This window comes from Macrobrachium nipponense, chromosome 33 (assembly GCF_015104395.2).
Source record: "Macrobrachium nipponense isolate FS-2020 chromosome 33, ASM1510439v2, whole genome shotgun sequence".
NCBI lineage: Eukaryota > Metazoa > Arthropoda > Malacostraca > Decapoda > Palaemonidae > Macrobrachium > Macrobrachium nipponense.
The window spans coordinates 16,214,915-16,238,090 of NC_087219.1; the positions used below are offsets into that span (position 1 = coordinate 16,214,915).

Sequence of the window (23,176 nt, forward strand, 5' to 3'; positions counted from 1 at the left end):
TCTCTCATTCACGCATTCATTCTCCCAGTCATACCAGGAATCGATGCTGTTCTGCCTGCTCGGGTGCTGGGTAAGCTTACACAACGTGTTGAGCAGCCACCACAGTCCCAAGGAAAAAGTATCCAAGGACTTGTGGGCAAATATCCCGAAGGTAGAAGGACGTGAAGTGGTCTGGTTGGCCCAGACACCTGCCTTCAGGACCTGCGCCACGGAGAAGTTCTTACGGAACGCTAAGGAGGTCGATACCTCTGACTTCGTGGCTCTCGGACGGAGCGTACGGATGTCGTCGCTACCATCAGCTTCGTACGCTCTCCTGATCCCCTCAACGCAGCCAGAAAGAGCGTGTTCTTGGAGACTTCTTCCTTGGTGCCCCGGTGCTAACGAGAGAGCGTCGACACTCAAGGCCTGAGATGTCGAGTTCTCTCAGATAGCGCCGTAGCGCCCTCACAGGACAAAGCAGCATCTCATCCGCATCGTTATCGGTGAAGTCCAGGAGGGAGGGGATCGTGAAAGAACTCGAACCTGTCGTCAGGGATCGACGGATTCTGAGTCTTAGCTACGAAGTTCGGGACGAAATCGAGCGTCACAAGATCCCTAGCCTCTGGTAATGTTTAACAATCAATAAGAAAGGCCCATTAGTTATTCCCCTACTCTCTTCGCCGATGCCAGGGCCAGCAAGAAGAGGGGTCTTGAGGGTCAGATCCCTGTCTGACGACTCTCGGAGTGGCTCGAAGGGTCTTTGAAGTCAAACTCCTAAGTAACGATAGTCACATCCCACGCAGGGGGCCTGAGTTCCCTGGGTGGGCAAGACCTTTCGAAGCTCCTCATTAGCAAGGATATCTCGAACGAATTCGAGATGTCCAGTCCCCCTCAGTTTTTAGGACGAGAGCCAGGGCGGCTCTTATATCCCTTAACCTGTGGGTACTGAAGAGGACTTCTCTCGCAAGAAGACAAACGAGGAAATCCGTACCTGCTGAAGAGTGGCTCTGAGAGGAGACAGACCCTGTCTACGACCACCAACCAGAGAAGACGGCCCACTTCCCCTGGTACACAGCTGCAGAGGACTGTCTGACGTGTCCAGCCATCTCTGTTGCTGCGCTACGAGAAAAGCCTCTCGTTCGCAAGAGGTGGTGGATACAGCCAGCCGTGAAGTTGAAGGACTGGACTGCGTGGTGGTTACCGTTCTACGTGTGGCTGGGCGGGCTAGGAGTTGTGCCAGGTGGTATTCTCTCGGTGCGTCCGCAAGAAGAGACAGCAGTCCGGGCGGATACCAAACGGCTTGAGGTCGTTTGGGAGCACCAGGATCATTCTGAGATTGGGATTGTGACCAGCGCTCGACTGATCACTTTCCGAATCAGACAGAAGGGAGGAAAGGCGTAAGCGAAGAGGTTGTCCCAGGGGTGTTGAGAGCGTCCTCTGCAGCTGCCCATGGGTCCGGCACAGCTGAAAAGAAAACCTGAAGTTTTCTGTTGTGCCGGGTGGCGAACAGGTCTACGACCGGTCGCCCCCACAGGTTGAAGAGCCTTTCCGCCACATCTTTGGTGTAGAGACCATTCGGTCCTTATCACCTGATCCGACGGCTGAGCTTGTCTGCTACTACATTCCTCTTGCCTGGAATGTAGCGTGCTGACAGCTCTATCGAGTGAGCCGTGGCCCCCCCACTCGTGCACCTGCACTGTCAACTGATGGAGAAGGAAGAGACACTAGCCCCCCCCGCCCCTGATTGTTGACATATGCCACTACTGTGGTGTTGTCGCACATCAACACCACTGAGTGTCCCCACAAGCGGTCCGCGACTCTTTGAGAGCGTTGAACGCCGCCTGAGTTCCCAGACATTGATGTGAAGGTGCTTTTCGTGATGGTTTTTTTTTTTCCAACACACCTGGCAGTCCAAGCAACTCCTCCAGGTGTGCGCCCCATCCCTCGGTCGATGCGTCTGAGAACAGAAGCATCTCCGGGGGGGGAGTGCGTTAATAGGCACTACCTCTTAAGAGGTTCTTTGTCGTCGAGACCACCAGGCTAGGTCCTGCCTCACCTTGTCCGTGATAGCCACGGGAAAGTAAGGAGGATCCCTTAGGCCATGGGTACCAAACCTCCCTTCCTTAGCCTCCACTGGAGAGACCGTAGGTGAAGACGCCCGTGAGGGTGGACTAACTTCTCGAGTGACGACAGATGGCCGATCACGACTTGCCATTGCTGTGCTGCCTGTTTCCTGCCGCGACAAGGAACCGGCCGGCTGCCTCCCTGAATTTGCTGATACGCAAGTCTGGCGAAAGACTTGCCCTGCTACCGTATCTATCAGCATACCCAGGTACTTCATCTTCTGCTTGGGTTCGAGATCGGACTTCTCGTAGTTTATCACGATCCCCAGATCGCGACAAACTTGAGGAGTCGATCTCTGTCCTGTAGCAACTGCGAGCGGGAGCTCGCCAGGACCAGCCAATCGTCGAGATACCTCAGAAGACGTATCCCGTTCGAATGGGCCCAAGCCGACACCAGAGTGACACTCGCGTGAAACACCTGTGGGGCGGTTGATGAGACCGAAACAAAGTGCCCTGAATTGGTACACCGTCCCGTCGAAGATGAAGCGGAGGTACTTTCTGGAGGACTGATGGATGGGTATTTGAAAATACGCTCCTTCAGGTCCACTGAAAGCATGAAATCGTTCCCCCTGATCGAGTCGAGCACTGAGCGTGCGACTCCATCGTGAACCGCGTCGTGCGAACGAAGCGGTTCAGGGGAGAGAGGTCTATCACCGGGCGCCAGCCCCCCGATGGCCTTCTCCACTAGGAAGAGGCGGCTTGTAAAAGCCCGGTGACTGGTCCTCCACGATTTCTACAGCTCGTTTCGCCAGCATGGTCCTTGATCTCCTGTCGAAGAGCGTTGTCCTTTGCTGATCCCCGACATAGGTCTGTAGATGGACCGGTTGGAGGATGAGGGGGGGCCGAGACTCGAAGGGTAGTAGATCTTCCCTCCCTGAAGGACGTCTACTAATCCACCCAGTTCTCTGGCCGCCGTAAAATCGCTGCCAAGAGTCCCCGCAATGGCTCGCCTAGGCACCCCCCCACTTCCGGCAGCAGGGTGAAGGGGGTAAACCGCCGTCCCTAGCGTTTCCCTCCTCGTTTCGACTTCTTTCCAGCACCTCCTCGGGAAAGGAGGTCTGGGAGGAGGGCTGGTTGCGGCCTCCTCTCGCAGAAGTCGAAACAACTGGAGTCTTCACGGGGTTTGGGGACGGTGACGGTGCAACCGTCTTCGCCGCCGTGGAAGCGCTAGCCAAGCTCTTTGGTTTGGCCGCAGTTACTCGAGATTGCCCAGAAACCTTCGAGACTGCCTGGTGGACTAAGCGGTCACTCTCGTCAGTGCGCCGCCGTTCCACCGCAGCGTCCACCATCTCTCCAGGAAAGAGAGCTGGGGAACTCCTAAGAGGTCCATTTCGTAGCCCGAGTGCCGCCTCACGCCCAGCCCCCTTGGTCCCACCTCGGGTAAGGACTGCGTCCCTACGTCGAAGAACCAAGTTGGCCCACAGGTTAGCAGTCTGATGGGCGAGGTAAGAGATTGCTCTTCCTCCAGACTGGCACAGTCTCCTAAAAGAAGCGTCGTCTTCGAGAGCAGAACTCCCGGAGCCGGCCGCTACTTTGGATATTGTGAGGGACCACAAATCCAACCAGGAAACTGCCTGGAATGCTGCCATAGCGGTAGATTCCAGGGCAAGTGCCTCCTGCTGCGAGAACCATAGGTTCTCCGACAGGAGCTGCTGCAGGACACACCTGGAGTCAGCCTCGCTAACTCCGGGTTAACCTGTTTCGGCAGTATCGGGTCTTCCGATGGTGCACGTAGAATCGCCTCTGCCGCTGTAGAGGAGGAGGAAGCAGCTTAGAGGACCGTCCGGATTTTTAGCGAGTCCTCCCGTCCTGAGACGAGATTCTCCACCTGATCCAGGGACTGAGTCCGCAAGCTCTGATCGTGGCAACCCCATCGTCATTTTGGGCTCTCTCTTGGGACCCCAAAATGACTCGAGCCGGGACGTGGGCTCTGCTGGTGGTAGCGGCGATCCTTCCGCGAGGTCATTATGCAGACGCATCAGCTTAATGACCTCTGCGAAGTTCCTCTGTATCTCGGGCGTCACAGCGTCTTGTGGAGTAGGACCGTCCAGTCCCTCCAGCAAGAGCATATCCCTCGATACTCCTTCTTCAGAAGGAGGAACAGCGACAGACCCCTGACGGTCGCCTCCAACTACTTGCGCGTACGTCCTGGCTCTGGTCCTAAGACCGTGCCTGAGCCGTTACGGCGTCATAGCCGGGTCACGAGCGGCGCAACCCTCTCTTGATCGACTCCTTGTGGACCTCGCTCCTCCCTCCCGGTATAGCCGAGGAGGTTGAAGGTACGGGAGAGGCAGACCTGACGCTCCCCCCTCGCTCGCTGGCAGGACCAGCGTGCGTGGAGGGCTGCTGCTGATCGTCAACCCGCGGTGACGGTCGAGCAGTAGGCCTAGCGTCGCCGCTCGCCTGGGGCGATTGGCTCGGCTGAGAACGTCGAGACCGATCTCTAGCGTCAGGCGAGCTGCCGCTGGTCACCGTCTCCGCCCGGTCCCATCGGGAGCGGCGGACGGGTGACCTGCTAGGCTCCCTTTCGCGTCGAGACCGGGCCAGCGTCCTCTCGGCGCGTCAAACCGCTGGTACCAGCCGTGGCTGGTACCGGCGGCCGTGGGACTCCTTCCTCGCCTCAACCCGTGGCCGGTCAGCGACCGTCACGTCAGCCCGAGCAGCCAGTTGGTCGCTGCGAGAGCGTCCACTGGCCTGGCGAGAGTCGTGTGCACGACTCTCGCCAGTCTTCTGCTCCGCGCCGCTGTCTTGACGGCGAGCGAGCTCGGACGTCAAAACTTGGCTGGACGTCCTCTTTGGAAGAGCGTCCACTCGGTGCTTCTCGCGAACGAGAAGCGGCCGAGACGGAACCTGGTTTAGCGCAGAACCGCTAGCACCAGGTGAGGACGCACCAGCCGAGGCTGATGCACCTCTGGTCCCCGTCGACTTCTTCTTTGCAGAAGAAGCGACGGGCCCTGTACCCGAAGGAACAGGAGGACAGCAGAAGAGCTCCCCAACTCGCCTGAGCGAGCCGGGCCCTTAGAAGATCCCGAAGGAGTCTTCTTAGGGGGGAGGAGGCAGCCTTCTTCTTCTTCGGCTGTTTAGCCTTAGAAGTCGAAGGGGAAGGAGAGGCAGCAGACGACGAAGAAGACGATGAAGACGACGACGACACCTTCTTCCTCTTCCTCTTCTTCTTCGCCAGGCTCCGCAGGACAGACGTCAGGTCTTCCATCCAGGAGGGAGCCGGGGCAGTTGCCGAAGCAACAGGGCCCGACTGCACCTGTCCGGAAAGACCTGAGACTGTTACAGCAACACCAGCAGCAGGAACAACAGGAACAGGTCCGGAACAGCAGGAACGGCAGGAACATCTGAAATGGAATGTGCAGGCCTATCTGAAAAGGAAAGAGTAGCTGGAACGGCAACAGGTACGGCAGGCACGGCAGGTACCACGGGAATTGAGCCAGGCGTCCTGTTCGACAGTCACCGTCATCCGTGGCACTGGCGGCAGGTCCAGGGGGGTACTCTTAGGGCAGCGGAAGTCCGGGGTCGGCAAAGGAAAAAATCCAGGTGGTGGTGGCATCGTCCTCTTTGGAACGGCGGCAATGGGTTTTTGTACTGCCACCGTGGGTGTCACCGACATTATATGGGGCGTATATACCAGATGTGGTGGCATCTCATACGCTGGTGTCGTTAATGTGGTAGTAGTGGTGGTCACCGCACCATGATGACCACCGCCGACCCCGACAACCGCTGAAGCAACCCTGGATGCTGGGCACTCCCTGCAGTCCCCAGCGACTCCCACACCTGTCCCAAGTCGTCCTTCGCTGATGGCACACCTGCGGAAGCAACAGTCGGGTTAATTGGAGGGGCTTCCCCGCGCCTGGGGGCGAAACACCCCCCCCAGAGCGGACGGAAGATCCCGAGTACAGCTGTACGTCCGGGTAGCGGGCGCCCTCCTCCACACTCGACGGATCGAGAGAGGAAAAGGACTCCGCTACCCCCCCCGCAGGGGAAGGCGCGAAACGTGGGGGCTGGCCGGGAGGCAGGAAAGAGGACGAAGTGTCCGTCACCAAAGGAGTCACTGGACTTTCCGATGACTTCTTGGCCGGCCTAAGTCTCTCCTGCCTCGTACAGCAACCCACACTGGCGCCTCGGACCAATTCATACAAACCACACATGGTTCGTTGCGGGAGCACTCTCGCCCGACAACAAGTACAAACCTCGTGGGGGTCCACCTCAAACGAATGACCTGAACCCTCCACATTTACGCCCCTCCAGCCGGACACACTCTACGGGCGACTGGAGGGCGCGGTGATATTTCCATTTCTTCCAATTCACTCATTGCAAGAATAATAGAATTGAGAAAAGTACTTACAATCACTCCTGATATACAGAAAGAGAAACAAATACTCAAAGTTGAAGCAAACGACAAAGCGGGCAGAGCGATGGCGAACACGTCCTTCCCACACACGGCCGAAAGCAAAAGTGATTTGTTTAACCTCCCAGCGCGACGATCGGACAAGCAGTTAACTACCGTTCTCCCTTGTTCGAAGCTTACGACCGTTCCAGCTGCCGCTAGCTACTTCCTATTGTTAAAGGACCGAGGGTTTGTATTACGTATCGGAACAATGAACAATACTGCACTTGCTATTTTCACTTTCACAGCAATAAATCGTAAGGATTAATTCCCGGGTAAGAGCGGAAATTGATCCAAAATTAAATTTGATGCAAATAATAAATGAAAATGAAAAGAAAACTGCATTGCGAATCCACTTTCATTGCATTCTATCATACAAAATAAGAGGCTCTTGCCGAGCGCAATCAAGCTCTCGGCAACGAACGCACAGGGCAAAAATATAATGAAAAAGAGTACTTACATCTTTCAATTACACACTTTCGCCCAAAATACATGACTCGGCGCGAGTGCGCCCGCCCCCTCGGCACCGAGACATAATTCAAGGGTTCCAATTTCATGAAAAGAGCGGAAATCGCCGTCTCTACGGCGATTGCTCCATGTTGATTCATAATTAAGTAATGAAAATGAAAACAGTGTACTTACAGTTTCATTTTCAAGTCAAACCAAACCATTAGTAGAAAACACAATATAAACAAAGCATACGACGATGAAGCGGGCAGAGAGCGATGACGAACACGTCCTTCACACCCGCGGCCGAAAGCAAAAGTGATTCTTCACCTCCCTCGGTGCGCTGCGGGGCGCGCGACGATCGGACAAGCAGTTAACTACCGTTCTCCCCTTGTTCGAAGCTTACGACCGTCCCAGCTGCCGCTAGTTACCTTCCTATTGTTAAAGGACCGAGGGTTTGTATTACGTATCGGAACAATTGCATTCTTATTGCATTTTTCATAAAGAAAACTTCAAATATTGATTATTTTGCATTTTTGGTGTCATATCTCTTCTGCCAGATCAGCGTTGTAGGTGGCGTAACCCTGGAACGTGTTGTAAGCCTGGAAATAATTTCTGATGAATATAATTGAAAAGAGCCTTAACCTCGGAACGTCGTAAGCCGAACCCGTCGTAACCCGGGGACTGCCTGTATACCTGTCTCCATCTTCTCAGGATGACTCCACTTTTGTGGATATACCAACAGAATGTCTCAACAATCCTCAACATACCCTAATAATGCTACAAATCCTAAATAAGCAGCACAAGCTCTCTGGCCACATTCTTTGCTTCTCCAGAATGTCACTCAAGTTTCACCTAGTGACAGCACGTTGCGCTTTGACTGCACAGACACAGAGAGAGAGAGAGAGAGAGAGAGAGAGAGAGAGAGAGAGAGAGAGAGAGAGAGAGAGAGAGAGAGAGAGAGAGAGAGAGAGAGAGAGAGAATAATATGAATCATCAGTGAGAGATTTGTAATGTAGGGAGAGGGAGAGTACTGTTTAACAAGAATCAACAGAGAGAGATAGTGTACAAGCACAAGTCAAAGACCATCTTGCAGGCGTCAACAAAATTACATTAAGAACAAATGTATTGTACATAAAAAATAAAAAATAAAGCTAGCCATTAAAAATAATTCTGATGTTCCTCAGCCCAAGTTCACTTACCTTCTCAGGTATCTGGAAACCTTTTTATGGTAACCCAAAGGCTCTTTGCTCATACCCTCACAAGTAGTTGGGTATCTTCCAAGAAAATGTGCCCCAATTCTGCGGAAGGAACAAGGCATGCCCTTTAACTGCAGTGCATATGTAATGGCATGAATAAAGACAATAATCTTTTAAATCAAAATCTTATGCATACACATAGTGAAGTACATTCGCAAGATCACCATTTACTGTAAGCAGCACACAACAAAGTGGAAGCACACAACAAAGTGTAAGCCAAACATTGAAAAACAAAAGCCTAAACCCTTCTCTTGATCAGAATGAAACTGGCAAAAAGTACATTCTGAATAACTGCTCAAGAGGTATTTAATATCTTTATTGCATTACTATCGACATGAAAAATTAACAAGACCAACAAGTCTCACTTCTAGACTCTCACTGTGCTTGACCACAAGATTTGTTGGGCAATGAGAAGGGAAATCTGAAGAAACATAAAGGTACAGAACTTGGAAAGATAGGTAGGAGACCAAAGGAACACATGAAAAAAAGAAGTACGTAATGCAATTGGAGCAGAGTAGACATATCATAGCTTTCAAGTGAAATAAAGACCAGTACAATATAATTCAAACAGCAATAGAAATTCACTTTTACATTGCTATTCTGTGTAGCTATAGAAGATGTATCACTAGTTAAATATTAAGGATAATCTTAAATATAATGAACTTTACTTATTATGTACTTAATTTAAAAAGAACCTCTGTAAGTGACTGAAAAAGGGGAAAAGAAACTCCTGGTTCTATATAAGAGTTTAATGCATCCTTTCATAAATACTACGTATATACAAATTTACATAACATTTTGGCATAATAACAAACTATAAAAGATACATTACATTTTAAAATAGTGAGGCATCACCTGAAGTTACCAAAGCCTTAATCTGGCTCAAAACAAAGTTACCAAAGCCTTAATTTGGCTCAAAACATAACTTAACAATCAGTTAACATCTATCACATTTAGGAGTTATTTTACATAAGCTAAACACTCTATTTTGGGTCCAAAATTAAATGCAAACCAAAATTTAAAATAACTTAACTTCAAAAAAGATTTAGTCACTTAGAGTTAATATATAGTTCGTGTTCAGCCCACACAGAACATAAAAACAATTTGGCTTTTCAGTATATTAATAATGCTCACAAGACTTCATTTTTAAGCCCAGGACTGAAGATGTCACTGCTTGATTCCTTCTGACTTTCCTGATGAAGACTTTTTGCAACTGATGTCATCTAACCAGAATCAAAATTAAGAAAATAACATAAGTCATAAGTTAAAAGAGAGATTAGAGATTAATGCATCATGTACATTTTCTTCTTGTGTGTGTGTGGTGTGAGCGAGAGAGAGAGAGGGAGACGAGAGAGGAGAGAGAGAGGCGAGAGAGAGAGAGAGAGAGAGAGAGATCGAGAGATAGAGAGAGAGAGAGAGAGAGAGAGAGAGAGAGAGAGAGAGAGAGGGTTAAAAGTTACAAGAGTTTCAAAACTCTTCTACCTTCTTAGCTATCTACCCATCAACACGACATTCCATCTACTCAGTAATAACACATAAGCTACCAGTCTATTTCTTCATTATCTATCAATTTAATTCTTCACCATTTCCTCATTACCTAATATGACTATGAATATTTTTTAAACCATTATCCCCAACAATGAGAACCACTCTTAAACAAATTCTCACAAGACCTGCCCCACTTTCATTCACTTCAGGAACTTATGGCTTATCAACATCACTGTCACTTTCTCTTTCATCTACGTACCTTTATATTGACATCCCAAGCTTCTAGGAAATATCTTACCTAATTGCAAATATGACTTGGACTCATCAAATGCTTCAGGCTCCATATACAATGGCTCTCCAGAACTCTCCAGGCAATTCTGAAATTGAACTTCAACTCATCATACAAGTCAATGATAGTATTTTTCTAGAGTCACATAAAATATAGTCACATCACTGAGTCATTTCAAAACAAATAAGGATAGGAGGGATGTTGGGAGGGGAGAACTTTAATTCCTGAAGGGATGACTAAGAAAATGAAGCTGTATAGTTAGGAAAGATGATTCCTAATAAAATGGCTGAAAAGTGAGACACATAAAGCTGGAGACTGTCATAACATTCTTCAAACCTAAGTAAGAAGTGTAAAATCTTTGTATATTACATTCACTTGGAGTAACACAAAGTTAAGGAATTGAACAACTAACAGAGAGAATCAATGTTATGAATTATAAGTGTAAGACTGCAAATCTGCTTGGGTCAAACGGACATTATAATGATCCTTTAGCATTCTCTACAGTTCACCAAGAAATATTCCCCCAAAGGTCTATGGGGTTATCTCATCAATTTCCATTTTTTCCCACCAATTCTGGATTGGTTTACTGGTACTGGCAGGGTCTGAATTTAAAAAAAAAAGATGAATAAAAAGTTCACTCATATGAAAACATACTACGTATAAGAGAACAACCACCTTACCGAGCCTGAAGTCCGCCTCGCAGAAGTCACCTGCTCCTTCTTGGGGGAAGCTGGAGGGGGAGGAGGGGTAGCACAGGGCCGTACTGGAGGACACTTCAGATAAGACAACTGACCCTGAGACATTCCACTTAAAGTTCGAAAGGACACTTCCTTCTGACTGACATCATGACTCGTTCTGCGACGATGGTCCATTGGTTGGCCTCTGGGGGCTGGGTGATGTCTATGATCTTCCTGACTATCAGCTCCTATTGTGTGGAGACTTGCCGCTAACATAGCAGTAAGGGCAACTGAAAATTGTTCAAAAGAAACAGATGAAAACAGCATGTACAATCTATATCAAGAAACGATAATGCACAACCTTGAAGAAAAGGAAGTTTCAATTATGAGAAAGAAAGTGATAGTGAGAGATTGTAACAGGAAACTTTCACAATGCATAAGTAATTTCAACAAACCAACTTGAATAAGTACATAAATCAGTATGTATACTGCATGGTAGAACCCACTAACAGTACTATATTGAAATTAGATAGGCACTCTTAACACTCCAAAGAGAAAAGGAACAGAGCAATTTTAAATACAGTATGATGGGAACAGGTATATAACATCATAATTCCGTATCCGATTACTTATTCTCCTAGTACATGTATATTAATTTTAAGGTGCATATAGTGTACTTTATGTTCCACTCTATCATAGCATCTTACATGTCAAAATCTTAAACAGTTTCAACCATCGCTTTGATAAGTACGTAGGTGACTACAATAATCTAACGTTTGACATGTTTCTTGTAATTATTTGATATATTGTATATACTATTTCTTCCATCTTTATTTTTCATCATTACAGAAAAACTTTTATTTTGGCTACATTGATTATTTCAAATTACATACATATTACACAATATGTATAACCTCATAGTATTTTGTTTCTGTAAATCCTTACATCATATTAACTTTGATGAGTGTGCAAATCACAATCCCAATATTTTGATGATTATTTCTACTTACACATACTTTACTGGCCACCATTACTATCCATTTTATTATTTCTCTGTCACTGATTTTTGAGAGCATATACAATTACATTATATCCTAACATACATACTATTTTTTATATAAAAAATTATACACATATGTACACATTAAGAAACCATGATGAACTGTAACAAGATGTTCTAATCCATTACACAGACTAGCCTAACACTGGAATGCTTGGGAATTTTGGATTCTCAACCTTTACATAGAGTATAAAATTAAATCTCATACCACTTTGGGGAAATAGCAGGTGCACAAACATTACACAAAGGTGAATATCATAAGGGTATATACAGCATGTTAAGTTATGACCAGAAAGCATGCAGAGCTGCTTAAGCTCCCCTTATCCACTTTTTAAGCCTGGCCCTTATCTTTGACTCCAACTCTGCATCATCAGCTTATCATACAATGTAACCCCAACCTTTAAGCTATGTCTGTTCATTTGCTTATATCCACTATTATTTTTGGTGAGTACCTACATTCAGTATCAATATGAGTGCACTGTTGTTCATTTTTATGTTGCTTATCATTTAAAGTTTTTTTTTTTTTTTTTTTTTAGACTAGTAAGGTTTTAATAGATATTCACAGTGGATACAGCTTAAGCATTGGAGCAAGTTGTTCCACAGTGTCAGTATATTACCATTGGTTGCAAAGTATCAATTAATTTTGAATTCTGACTTGATGTAACTGTATTATTTTATTGTTATCGAAATGTTGAATTAGCAGTTAGTTTGGATGATAAACTGTAATGCCAGGCTAATTATCACCTGTTAAGGGTTGCCTCAGCTTAGCTAATTACTAAAATACACTTGGTGAACATTACTTGCCTTTCAAATGTAAACTACACATGAATAAATTATTAAGAAAGTTAGACAGTACATCATCTGGTACCATCATTTCCTTTAAATGTTTTTATAAAGTTGTAAACAAGGTTTGAAATGTTTCTAAAGGGCTACAACTAGATTGTAAGAGTACTATAAGTACCTATTTTCAACATATATAAGAGGTTCAAGAATATAAGACTCATTTACAGTGCAGTTACAATATACAGTAGAGCCTCGGTTCTCGACGCTAATTCGTTCCAGAAGGAGCGTCGAAATTCGATTATTTCGAGAACTGAATCAAGTTTTCCCATAAGAAATAACTGAAAATGAATTAATCCGTTCTTGACCATCAGTTATTACCCTAACCTTGCCTTTTTATACAATAAATTACATGTAAATTACAACTAAATAAGTTAAAAGTTAAATAAATATCATGTTAAACGTATATTTATAATTTTAAATGTATAATATACAGTATAAAAGAAAACTGGCCTGCGTCCAACCGATTGTTGACCAAGCGCCATAGGCTACCTAGGTAAATAGTAAGTAGAACGTAGTGTAGTGGGTAGGCATAAAAGGTGTTGCTAACATAATAAAAACATTAAAAAGCATGTCTAATTATTACAGTAAATTAATAAACTATTAAAAATAAACCCAATTTATATTTATCAAAAACTTACGAAAGTTTGCCTACAGTAAGTCGGCATTAAAGGATGTAAACAAACCATAGCGCAGCCCTGGTGGTTTATAGCGGGACTATGGTAGTAAACAAACCATATCGTCGCTATAAGCCTAGAAACGTTTACATTCTATATTAATTTATGGTAAATCTTATACGGAGTCGACTGCAATACTGTATACAAAATCACTTGAAAATTATCTTTCAGTAAATGTTATGATACTAACGATTTTGTTTCATAAATGTCCTTATAAAAAAGGTGCGTCTTTTATGGCAAATTGTCCAATATCAGGGCTGGTTTCAAGCTTATTGGACTTTGACAATTATTATGGTACTGCATGGTACATATATACGTACATATAAGTAAAAGAATCTTCTTGGTTTCTATAATTACTATACCATTACGTACCAGCATCTCTTGAGTTTAATATCAAGCTAACCTCTTTTTTACGAGGACGCTTATAAACCAAGCATACAGATTGCGTTCGTTACCGCGCACGCATTACATATGTAAACTGTGTCACTACCAGATCTCATACGTAAACATTGACGTCTTTTTACAGTAGACATAAAAGAATCGTCTTAATTTCTATAATTATTTTATACCATAGTGGCTTCTCTGATTTAAGCTAAGGCTAACCTCCTCTTTACCAGCAAGCTTAACAAAGCTTAAGATTGCATTCGCTTCTGAACGACACACGTTATGTATGTAACAGTGGTTTCACTACCAAATCTCACACGTAAACAATGACTTATTTTTACAGTAGACATAAAAGAATCTACTTAATTTCTATAATTAATGTATACCGTAGCGGCTTCTGAGTTAAGCTAAGGCTAACCTCTTCTTTACTGGCAAGCTTAAAAAGCTTAGATTGCGTTGCTACCGAACCGAACATGTTACATATGTAACTGGTTTCACTACCAAATCTTACACGTAAACATTGACATATTACAGTATGACATAAAAGATTCGTCTTAATTTCTTAATTACTATGCACTTAATATGGCATAGTGGCTTCTCTGATTTAAGCTATGGCTAACCTCTTCTTTACCGGCAAGCTTAACAAAGCTTAAAGATTGCATTCGCTACCGAACCGCACATGTAACCTACGTACGTAACATTGCCTTCACTCCAAACCTAACACTTAAGTACATATTGCATTTGCTACTGAAACGCGCGCCTCAAGTGTGAGCATGGTTTTAGAATAGGTCTACGCTTGAAAAAAAATCAAGCAAGGGTGCTTGATTAAATCTTTTTTTCACTCATCACTTTCATGCAGAGGAGAGGATAGACGAAACTTAAGGTTTATTTTGGAGTTGGGAATGATGGAAACATTTTGAAGAAGGAAAACGCACTTTTCCATTATTTCAGAGATTAACAATAGCAAAAGGTTTGAACATAGATAGCCAGTAGTAATGTTGGGACCCATGATGAATCAAAAGGTAACTACATATAGTTGATACCACCGAAAAAGCAAACGAAATGCGCGCAAGGTGTACGAGACACGACGTGTTTGAATGTTTGTAAACAATAGCTGCGGACTTTAAACAATGCTGAGTGGCATCACCAGTGTTACCAACTGTTTTGCTAAATTATGCTAGTCAGTCCAAGCAAGAATTTATGCCAAATATAGTGCAATTTTGTGCCAGAATTATGCTATTAATCTATCATTATCTAATTTCTCTAATACATTTGAGCTAAAACAACGATGTAATGGAAATTTAAAACATTTATATATTAGGTGAAATGATACAAAGTGACGAACAGACAATATTATAACTAATAATTTGATGATCTTTACATGTTAGCAAACTCGAAATAAAACACCATTTTTCTTTAATAGATCACATATGTAATCACTAGTATACTATTTGATATGCAATCACTAGTATACTATTTGACAAATGTGTGAAGATCACACATACAAATGTGAAGGAAAACATACAAATTTTACTTATTACTGCATCATTATCATGCCACTGAGAACCATTTTTCTTTAACAGGTCACATACACAATTAATAAATACATACTTGAAAATGTGTGAAAATTACTTCAAATATAACATCTTGATATTTACTGAAAAATTAAAACTAAAAAAAAAAAAAAAAGGTAAACAAACAAACCAGTCTCTACTCAAGAAGAAAAACATACGTACTGATTACTTGATCATTATCATGGCACTGAAACACCATTTTTCTTTAACAGATCACATACACAATGAATAAATACTTGAAAATTGTGTGAAAACCACTTCAGACATAATTAAAATTTTGATAACTACTGAAAAAAATAAAACTTAAAAAAGGAAAAAAAGATTTACGCATGAAGAAAAAACATTATTAACACTTTACTGATCGTTTGTCATGCCACTGTGTACTATTTATTTATATTCACAAAATTTAACATTCCTTAGTTGGGTTCAAACTTAGCAATTACCTCATTTGTTAGTGCTGCTTTTGAGGCAATTTCACTATGAAGATACATATATTCACTATAGCTGTGTATGAAATTGAGGAATTTTCTGCATTTTATTTAAAATGTTAGTGAAAATACATTATAAAATTGTACTAGAACCCTAAGTGTGAAAGAAATTATGCTAAGCTCCAATTCTTGGGTCAAATTATGCTAAAAAACATGAAATTATGCTACATTTGGTAGCACTGGATGACGCCAACTAGAGGCGGCTTACAAACATCATATGGTCGGGGGTCGGAAACTGGTTTTTTGTTTGAAAACAGATAGAGTTTATTGGAAATTTAGTGGCGAAATCCGATTATGTCGAGTTCTAATACGGTCGTGAACCGGGGCTCTAGTGTATACCATATATACATACTAGTTTACCACACACTACAGAACATACAGCACTTCACTTCTGTTTTCATCCACTTCTGCAATCTTCCATCTTTAAAGTCAGGCCTACTTCTTCCTCTAAATTATGCCACCCATTTTCACTCATATTCTTTTTCTTATATCCATCAAATCTGTGCAGCTGTGCATTATTGTATAAGGAAATTAAGCATTTACCAATCAAACTCTGTAGTACTGAGTATTACCAACCTTCTTGTCTTCCTCGTCTCTGAGATACAAGCCTCTCTTGCATTACTTGCTGCTGCATGGCAGCCTGGTGATCTTTTATGTAACGTCTAACCCTGTAACATGAAACATGTATCAGTTCAAGTGGTACAGAAACACATCCAATTAGGCACATGAAAAGTTACTCAGCACATCCCCTAATACTTCTGGATGTTCTTAATTGAAAACATTAAATTTGGGATCAAAACAAAGAAAATTCCCTCCACATGGAGATTCCGACCTGGCCTAAGAGGGCTAGTAGTTAACATGTTAACATTTAAATCTATATACAGTAATTAAAATTTCCTATTCAGATGGTTCAGGCATTGATCATCTGACTAATAAGAATATAAAAGCAGGCCATAATAAAAGAGCAAATGAATGCACAATTTTGGCCATACTGGGTCCTTCACTGTCCATGCTTTTACTTCTGCTTTCAGTTTTCCCTCAAACTGATTGTACAAAGACAAAACAACAACCTGTTGTGAATGTGAGCTTGTCAAAGACCTTAAACTAGTCCCAAGTCCTGGTCCTCATAATTCATAGCATATTTGTTACATGCTATAGCATAATATAATATATTAGTATACTATTACACTTTTGTTGCTCTGTTCTTTTCCTGCTTTGCTGATTTCCAGTCCATATACTAATTATCTTTCTTATTCTGTCTGTCAGACAAATGATTGGTGATCCTGATAGCATTGTGGGACCATGATATGGACAGATAGTATGTACATGATTATTGAGACTGTAAGGTAGAACATTTGAGTTATCAGAACAGTATCTTTGAAAAAGCTAGAACACTGAATATCCAAAATAAAAAATGAATGTACTCACAGAAAACACACAAAGAGGGCAACAACAACTATGAGTATACACCCAAATAAAATTGCCATGATTTCTCCATGACCCAAAAGTTCTGGGTCTTTCACCACTGGCCTGGGAATGGCTGCAGCCCCTGGTATGAAGAATCAAGTAAAAAACTTAATTACAGCACAATAGCATAAACAGTTTCATATGCTGGATGTTGATGGATTGTCTCAGAATAAAATATGAAAATGCAGAGCTGTACAAAGTGAATGCAGTCCTGGATCAATGAAGTGAATATTTTGAAAAGCTGTTGAATGTGTAGGATAACTCAGAGGCACTGAATAACCCAAAAGCAGAAGGGGTTAATGTAAAGTTGATAATGCTTGTGGAGGTGACTGCTAAGGATGGAATGAAGACAATGAAGTAAAATGGAAAAGGACAGGTACCTGGAGTTAACTGGATTACAAATAAGATACTACGATAAGGTTGTGATAGTTTAACTGAGTGGCTGATCGGGGTTTGTAAGGTGAATGAGAGAAAAGTTACAAAGCCACAGGCAACAGAGGCGCCACAAAAATTTTGGAGACACAATCTTAATTAGTATACCATAGGTGTATGGTAGAATTTGAACTGAGACTAAAACAGACAACAGGACTGATGGGGGAAAAACAGAGTGACCTTACATAAAGAAGAGGGTGGAGAGATCTAGTGTTTGTCTGAAAGTAAAGGGAACAAGCTATATGTGGCATACATGGATACATAAAAAAAAACTTACATTAGAATTAACAGAGGCAGTTTGGGGGTTGTTGAGGATGTATGTACTACTACTGTACACAAAGTAAGTTATCAAAATTGTGAATGTTGAATGTGCATAAAAGAAATAAGGTCAAAGCTATGGAGATGAACAGTTTGTGTAGTATATATGGCATATAACTAATATGATGATGAATACAGGGACTTCTATATAGCATAAAAATAACTAATAGGATGATGAATGTGGAGGGACATACCTATGAACAAGTAAAAAAATTTTGGCACAATCGAGGTTTCTGTACATTGTATAATCAAGGCCACTGAAAATAGCTTTATCTTTTGGGGGTCTCAATATAATGCTGTATGAGCTGCAGCTCATGAAACTTTACCATGGCCCCGAGGTGCCCTGGCGTCTATTGTTGCCACACACAAAAGTTTATGGCTAACTTTAACCTTGAATTAAATTAAAACTACTTAGGCTAGAGGACTGGAATTTGGTATGTTTTATGATAAGAGGGTGGCTGATCAACATAGCAATTTGCAGCCCTCTAGCCTCAGTAGTTTTTAAGATCTGAGAGCACACTAAAATTGTGGACAGAAAAAAGTGCAGACAGACAGACATAGCTGGCACAATAGTTTTGTTTTCAAAAAATTAGGTGGTAAAATGTTACCAAAAGTGAAAGGATTGAGCAGAGTTCAATAATATAAACAAGACAATAAATGAAACTCTACAGTAGAATTTACCTAACGACGTAACTGTTAAGTTGAAACCAGCATATTCTCCAATGGGTCTTGGGAAGAACAAGCCAGAAGAAAACCTGTTGAATCAAAATCATTAATGTACAGTACATTTGAAGAAAATCTTCATATACAACTCTTGACTATGGTTCTTGGTAGACATTTTTTCAATAACAGTAGTTGGGAGGAGTAGAAATTTAAATATTTCATTAAACGGTTACCTTTCTTTATTTTGTTAATAAAAAAAATACAGTATACAACTAAATAACTTCAAATTCACTGCTTTCATCCACACAGGGGCAATGATTTTAATCACATAACAGATACTAAGTATCAATGAGCTAGCTTCATGGCTGAAAGTTATAAACATAATAGTAATGAGCTTTGTATGGTTAAAAAGATATCAAATTACTGCTCTCTTTACTATCAAACATGTATTATGAAGTATTTCAACTAAAACACAGACCAACACTGAAAAACCATGAAATTTTTTCCTTTCTAATTTTATCCATTATGTATTGTATGTAGTATATGTATCATAATCTGGCTAAACTCAGTCTAAACAAAATATGCAAAATATCTAAAAGGATATGAACTCTTAGGCTTTTTATTCACAATAGGTAGCATACACTATCCAGAAAGGTATCACCTTCATCCCCATTTGTCAAATACAAGATGGTGTCAAGCAGCACCTTCCAGTTAACTTATGCAGTACCTTAACTTCTTTATTATGCACTCCAATAGATCCAAGAAGGATGCAGATTTCTACAAAATGAAACTAATATAATATACAGTACGTACATATATGATTGGCCACCAAAAAGTCCTACTATGTCCCACATCTGCTGTTTCTGTTGCTCAAATCTTCATGTTAACCATATGTTTCCCCTCCCCTCCTCTTGCATTAAGTTAAGAAGTAACTTACTTTAGTCATGAAATTAGGCTTGTCAGCTATTACCAAATGACTGAAGAGAACAGCACCCAGTGTGTCCAATTTTTATTCCAGTTTTGTTATTCATAATAGAATACTCCTTTGGCATGTGAGCCCATGCCTGCCATACAGTATGGATAAAACTTCAAATGTGTTGTAGGGTGAAGCCTGTGAATAGTCTTGTGCAACCAGCCTACAACTTATGCCACTTTTTTGCTCAAAAACAGTGAACCTAGCAGCCTTCAGAATCAATGTTTTAACGCAATCAGGAGCCTCTTCAGATGGGGGAAGACTTCAAACTTAGTCTCTTTCATGTCTCTGTCGAAACTTGAGAGACATGCAGCCTTCATATATCAAGATCTTTAGGTGAGCACTCTACATGGAGTTTCTATCAAGACAGTAAGGGTCATCTCCAGATATTTTGATGTACTTTTAATCAAATTTTGTCTAAACAGGAGTTTATCATCAGTGCTTCAGTCACCTAGGACTTTGTGGCAGCACTTCATCAGGGAGCACTCCTCAGGTCTATCAGCCACCTGGAGTTGTTCTCCCCAGTCTGAGATCTGATTACCTTGGTTGAGTCTTCGGTTCAAGGCTCTCTTCAGTCCTTTTCTCAAAAACAGCTAATTTCATGGGTCCCCTCTGCAAGACATTTTTCCTTATCCAAGTTAGCAAGACTCCCAACTGGGATTCCACAAGCCTTTTCTTTTGTAAAGATCTCAGCGTCAGATCCCATGCTTCTGCATATGGTAATCATACCTTCCATTTCTCACCTTTTCAGTAGTAATGGAAAACACTCCACTGGTATGGTTAATTCTGAAGCAAGTTATCCCTCTTATTTTTACTTCTACAGTAAAATTTAGTGTCTAAGGATTTCACATGAGGCACAAATTAGACTATGGTAAAATTATGGCTTATACATATTGCAAAATTATAAGAAAAATGATATTGTTATGATACAATAAAGTTTCATACATACTTACCTGGCAGATATATACATAGCTATCGACTCCGTCGTCCCCGACAGAAATTCGAATTTCGCGGCACACGCTACAGGTAGGTCAGGTGATCTACCTGCTGCCGCTGGGTGGCAGGACTAGGAACTATCCCCGTTTTCTAATCAGATTCTCTTCTTCCACCTGTCTCCTGCGGGGAGGCTGGTGGTCTTTAATTGTATATACTGCCAGGTAAGTATGTATGAAACTTTATTGTATCATAACAATATCATTTCATACATTCACCTTACCTGTCAGATATATACATAGCTGATTGACACCCTTTGGTGGAGGGCAAGAGACAGCTAATTACTGACTAGACAGGTAAACAACATATGTTGTAGGTATTTATAGACCTTAGTTCCTCTGTGTTTCTAGACGAAGGATTGACTTCCTAGCTATTGCATAGGAGTCTGCTTCATCTCAAGAGCCTTAGCGAGATAGTGATCTGTGGCCAAGAGTTCTTGTGGATCTGTCGATGGGGTCTCTTCCACTTACTCGACAGAACCTAACTGGCGTTTGTCATGGGAGCACATCCGCTTATATGACAACACGCACTTATTTAAGGAGCGCAACACCGATCCCGATCACCTGTTCCTAACATGAGGGTTCGCGCTAAATTGAAAGAGAGTTATCCCCCAAACTCCTTTCAAACCTCCAATAAAAATCATTGAGTTAAAATAAATTCAACTCATTATTAAAAGGATCAGTGGTCGGCTCCATTATCCCAGCAACGTATCCGCTGATACGTATAAACCAAGAGAGAAGAATCTCTCGTAGGTTAACTTGAAGTCCTTCGTGTAATGAGCAGTCAACACATAGTTGCATCTCTTATATGTTAAAGCTAATATGTCTTCCTGACATATTGTTACGAAAAGAACAAGAATTTGCAAAAGCTCGCACTTCATGAGCTTTTTAAATTCTCAGCTGTTTGAAGGTATCATCAAGTCACTTATGAAGTGCTTTAGAGGTCACCATTGTTTCAAAGAAGACTAGGACTTTCTTGAACTGGATCTCATCTGGATGAAGCCTAACGCCTGGCTTGCGCCTGGCTGGCGCGAGGAGTATCCTGTTTAGAATACTCCTGGCGCCTGACAGTCGTAAACCTTCGAATACTCCTGCCCGTCTGGAAGGCGCATCTCGCTCCAAATACTCCTGGCGCCTGTTAGGAGTATTAAGCTCAGAATATCCTGCGCCTGGCAGGAGTATCGCGCTTTCGAATACTCCGGCGCCTGGCAGGGAGACGGCGCTTTCGAATAATCCTGGCGCTTGGCAGGAGTATCGCGCTTCGAATACTCCTGGCACCTGGCAGGAGTATCGCGCTTCGAATACTCCTGGCGCCTGTTAGGAGTATTAAGCTCAGAATACTCCTGGCGCCTGGCAGGAGTATCGTGCTCCGAATACTCCTGGCGCCTGGGAGGAGTATCGCGATCGGAATACTCCTGGCGCCTCTGAATACTCCTGGCGCCTGGCAGGAGTATCGCTCTCCGAATACTCCTGGCGCCTGGGAGGAGTATCGTGCTCGGAATACTCCTGGCGCCTGGCAGAAAGTATCGCTTTCCTAAGAGGAGCATCGTGATCGGACTATCTCCCTGGCGCCTGGTAGGAGTATCACGTTCCGAAATACTCCTGGCGCCTGGGAGGAGTATCGTGCTCATCGGAATACTCCTGGTGCTTGGCAGGAGTATCGCGTTCCGAATACTCCTGGCGCCTGTTAGAGTATTAAGCTCAGAATACTCCTGGCGCTTGGTAGGCACATCGCGCTTCGAATACTCCTGGCGCCTGGTAGGAGTAAAAAAGTCTAGAATACTCCTGGTTCCTGGGAGGAGTATCGAGGTCAGAGTACTCAAGGCGCCTGGCAGGAGTATCTCTCCCGAATACTCCTGACCTATGGAAGGCGCATCTAGTTCCGAATACTCCTGTGGCTTGGTAGGAGTATCGCTCATGGAATGGCCTTTCGAATGGCAAGTATATTGCGCTTAGCGGGCGCTATACTCCTATCAGGAGTTCTCTCTTCTCCAGTTTGGCTCTTGTTGCTTGGATGAAGATCTTGGCCTAGAACGATCTACAGTAAAGTCAGGCTCTTTGCGCCTACTTGGCGCCTGGCTCCTAGTTGGCGCCAGACGCTTGGCAGGAGTTACTTCCTTTCCCACGTCTGCCTGCCTAACGCATCGCTCCCCCCCGAGAGATGGCCGCTTGTGCGACAACTCCCCTGTAGGGTTCGTCGCGCCCAGACAGGAGATCGGTATTTGGATCTCTTAATCAGAAGTCCTGTCATCCTTTTTACGAGTAGGATCTTTAGAAAGTACTCCTACCAAAGACGCTAATTGCTCCTGCACATTCATCACAATTTAGTCCGCTCCATCCAGTAGACAATAGGAAATCTCAAAAGTCCAAGAGACAAGTCTTCCTCCGAGGAGGATCATTATTGCATACTTCCGTTGCTAACGAGTTTCTCCTCCTACATGTTGATGAGTTTTTCTCGTTGCAGAAGCTTCCCTATCCTTGCCCGAAGGAAGGGAAGGAGCTTGGAATTTAAAGAGATTCTGAGCTGAAAATTTGGTTGATTTCTAGCTCTTGAATGTATCTCTCTGAACCTTTTGGGAAGTAGTTTGAGCCCTTCTCGCGTTCCAAAGACCTCTGTCAGTAAACGTTTAAAACCTTTTCTTCTTCTGTA

The 23,176-nt window shown here is 43.3% G+C and overlaps 1 protein-coding gene across 2 annotated transcripts in view; it reads right to left on the reverse strand.

Moving 5' to 3' along the window:
- Positions 1 to 8,938: 8,938 nt before the first annotated feature.
- The window catches only part of LOC135202965 (uncharacterized), a 75,241-nt gene continuing 61,003 nt past the window's right edge, over positions 8,939 to 23,176 (reverse strand). For both annotated transcript variants that reach the window (XM_064232482.1, XM_064232481.1), the window contains 6 exons: positions 18,580 to 18,653; positions 17,110 to 17,230; positions 16,258 to 16,349; positions 10,662 to 10,948; positions 9,991 to 10,069; positions 8,939 to 9,427 (listed from right to left, as the gene is read on the reverse strand). In XM_064232482.1, the coding sequence (XP_064088552.1) occupies positions 9,372 to 9,427; positions 9,991 to 10,069; positions 10,662 to 10,948; positions 16,258 to 16,349; positions 17,110 to 17,230; positions 18,580 to 18,653 (709 nt within the window). In that variant the 3' untranslated portion in view covers positions 8,939 to 9,371. The remainder of the gene's footprint in view (positions 9,428 to 9,990; positions 10,070 to 10,661; positions 10,949 to 16,257; positions 16,350 to 17,109; positions 17,231 to 18,579; positions 18,654 to 23,176) is intronic.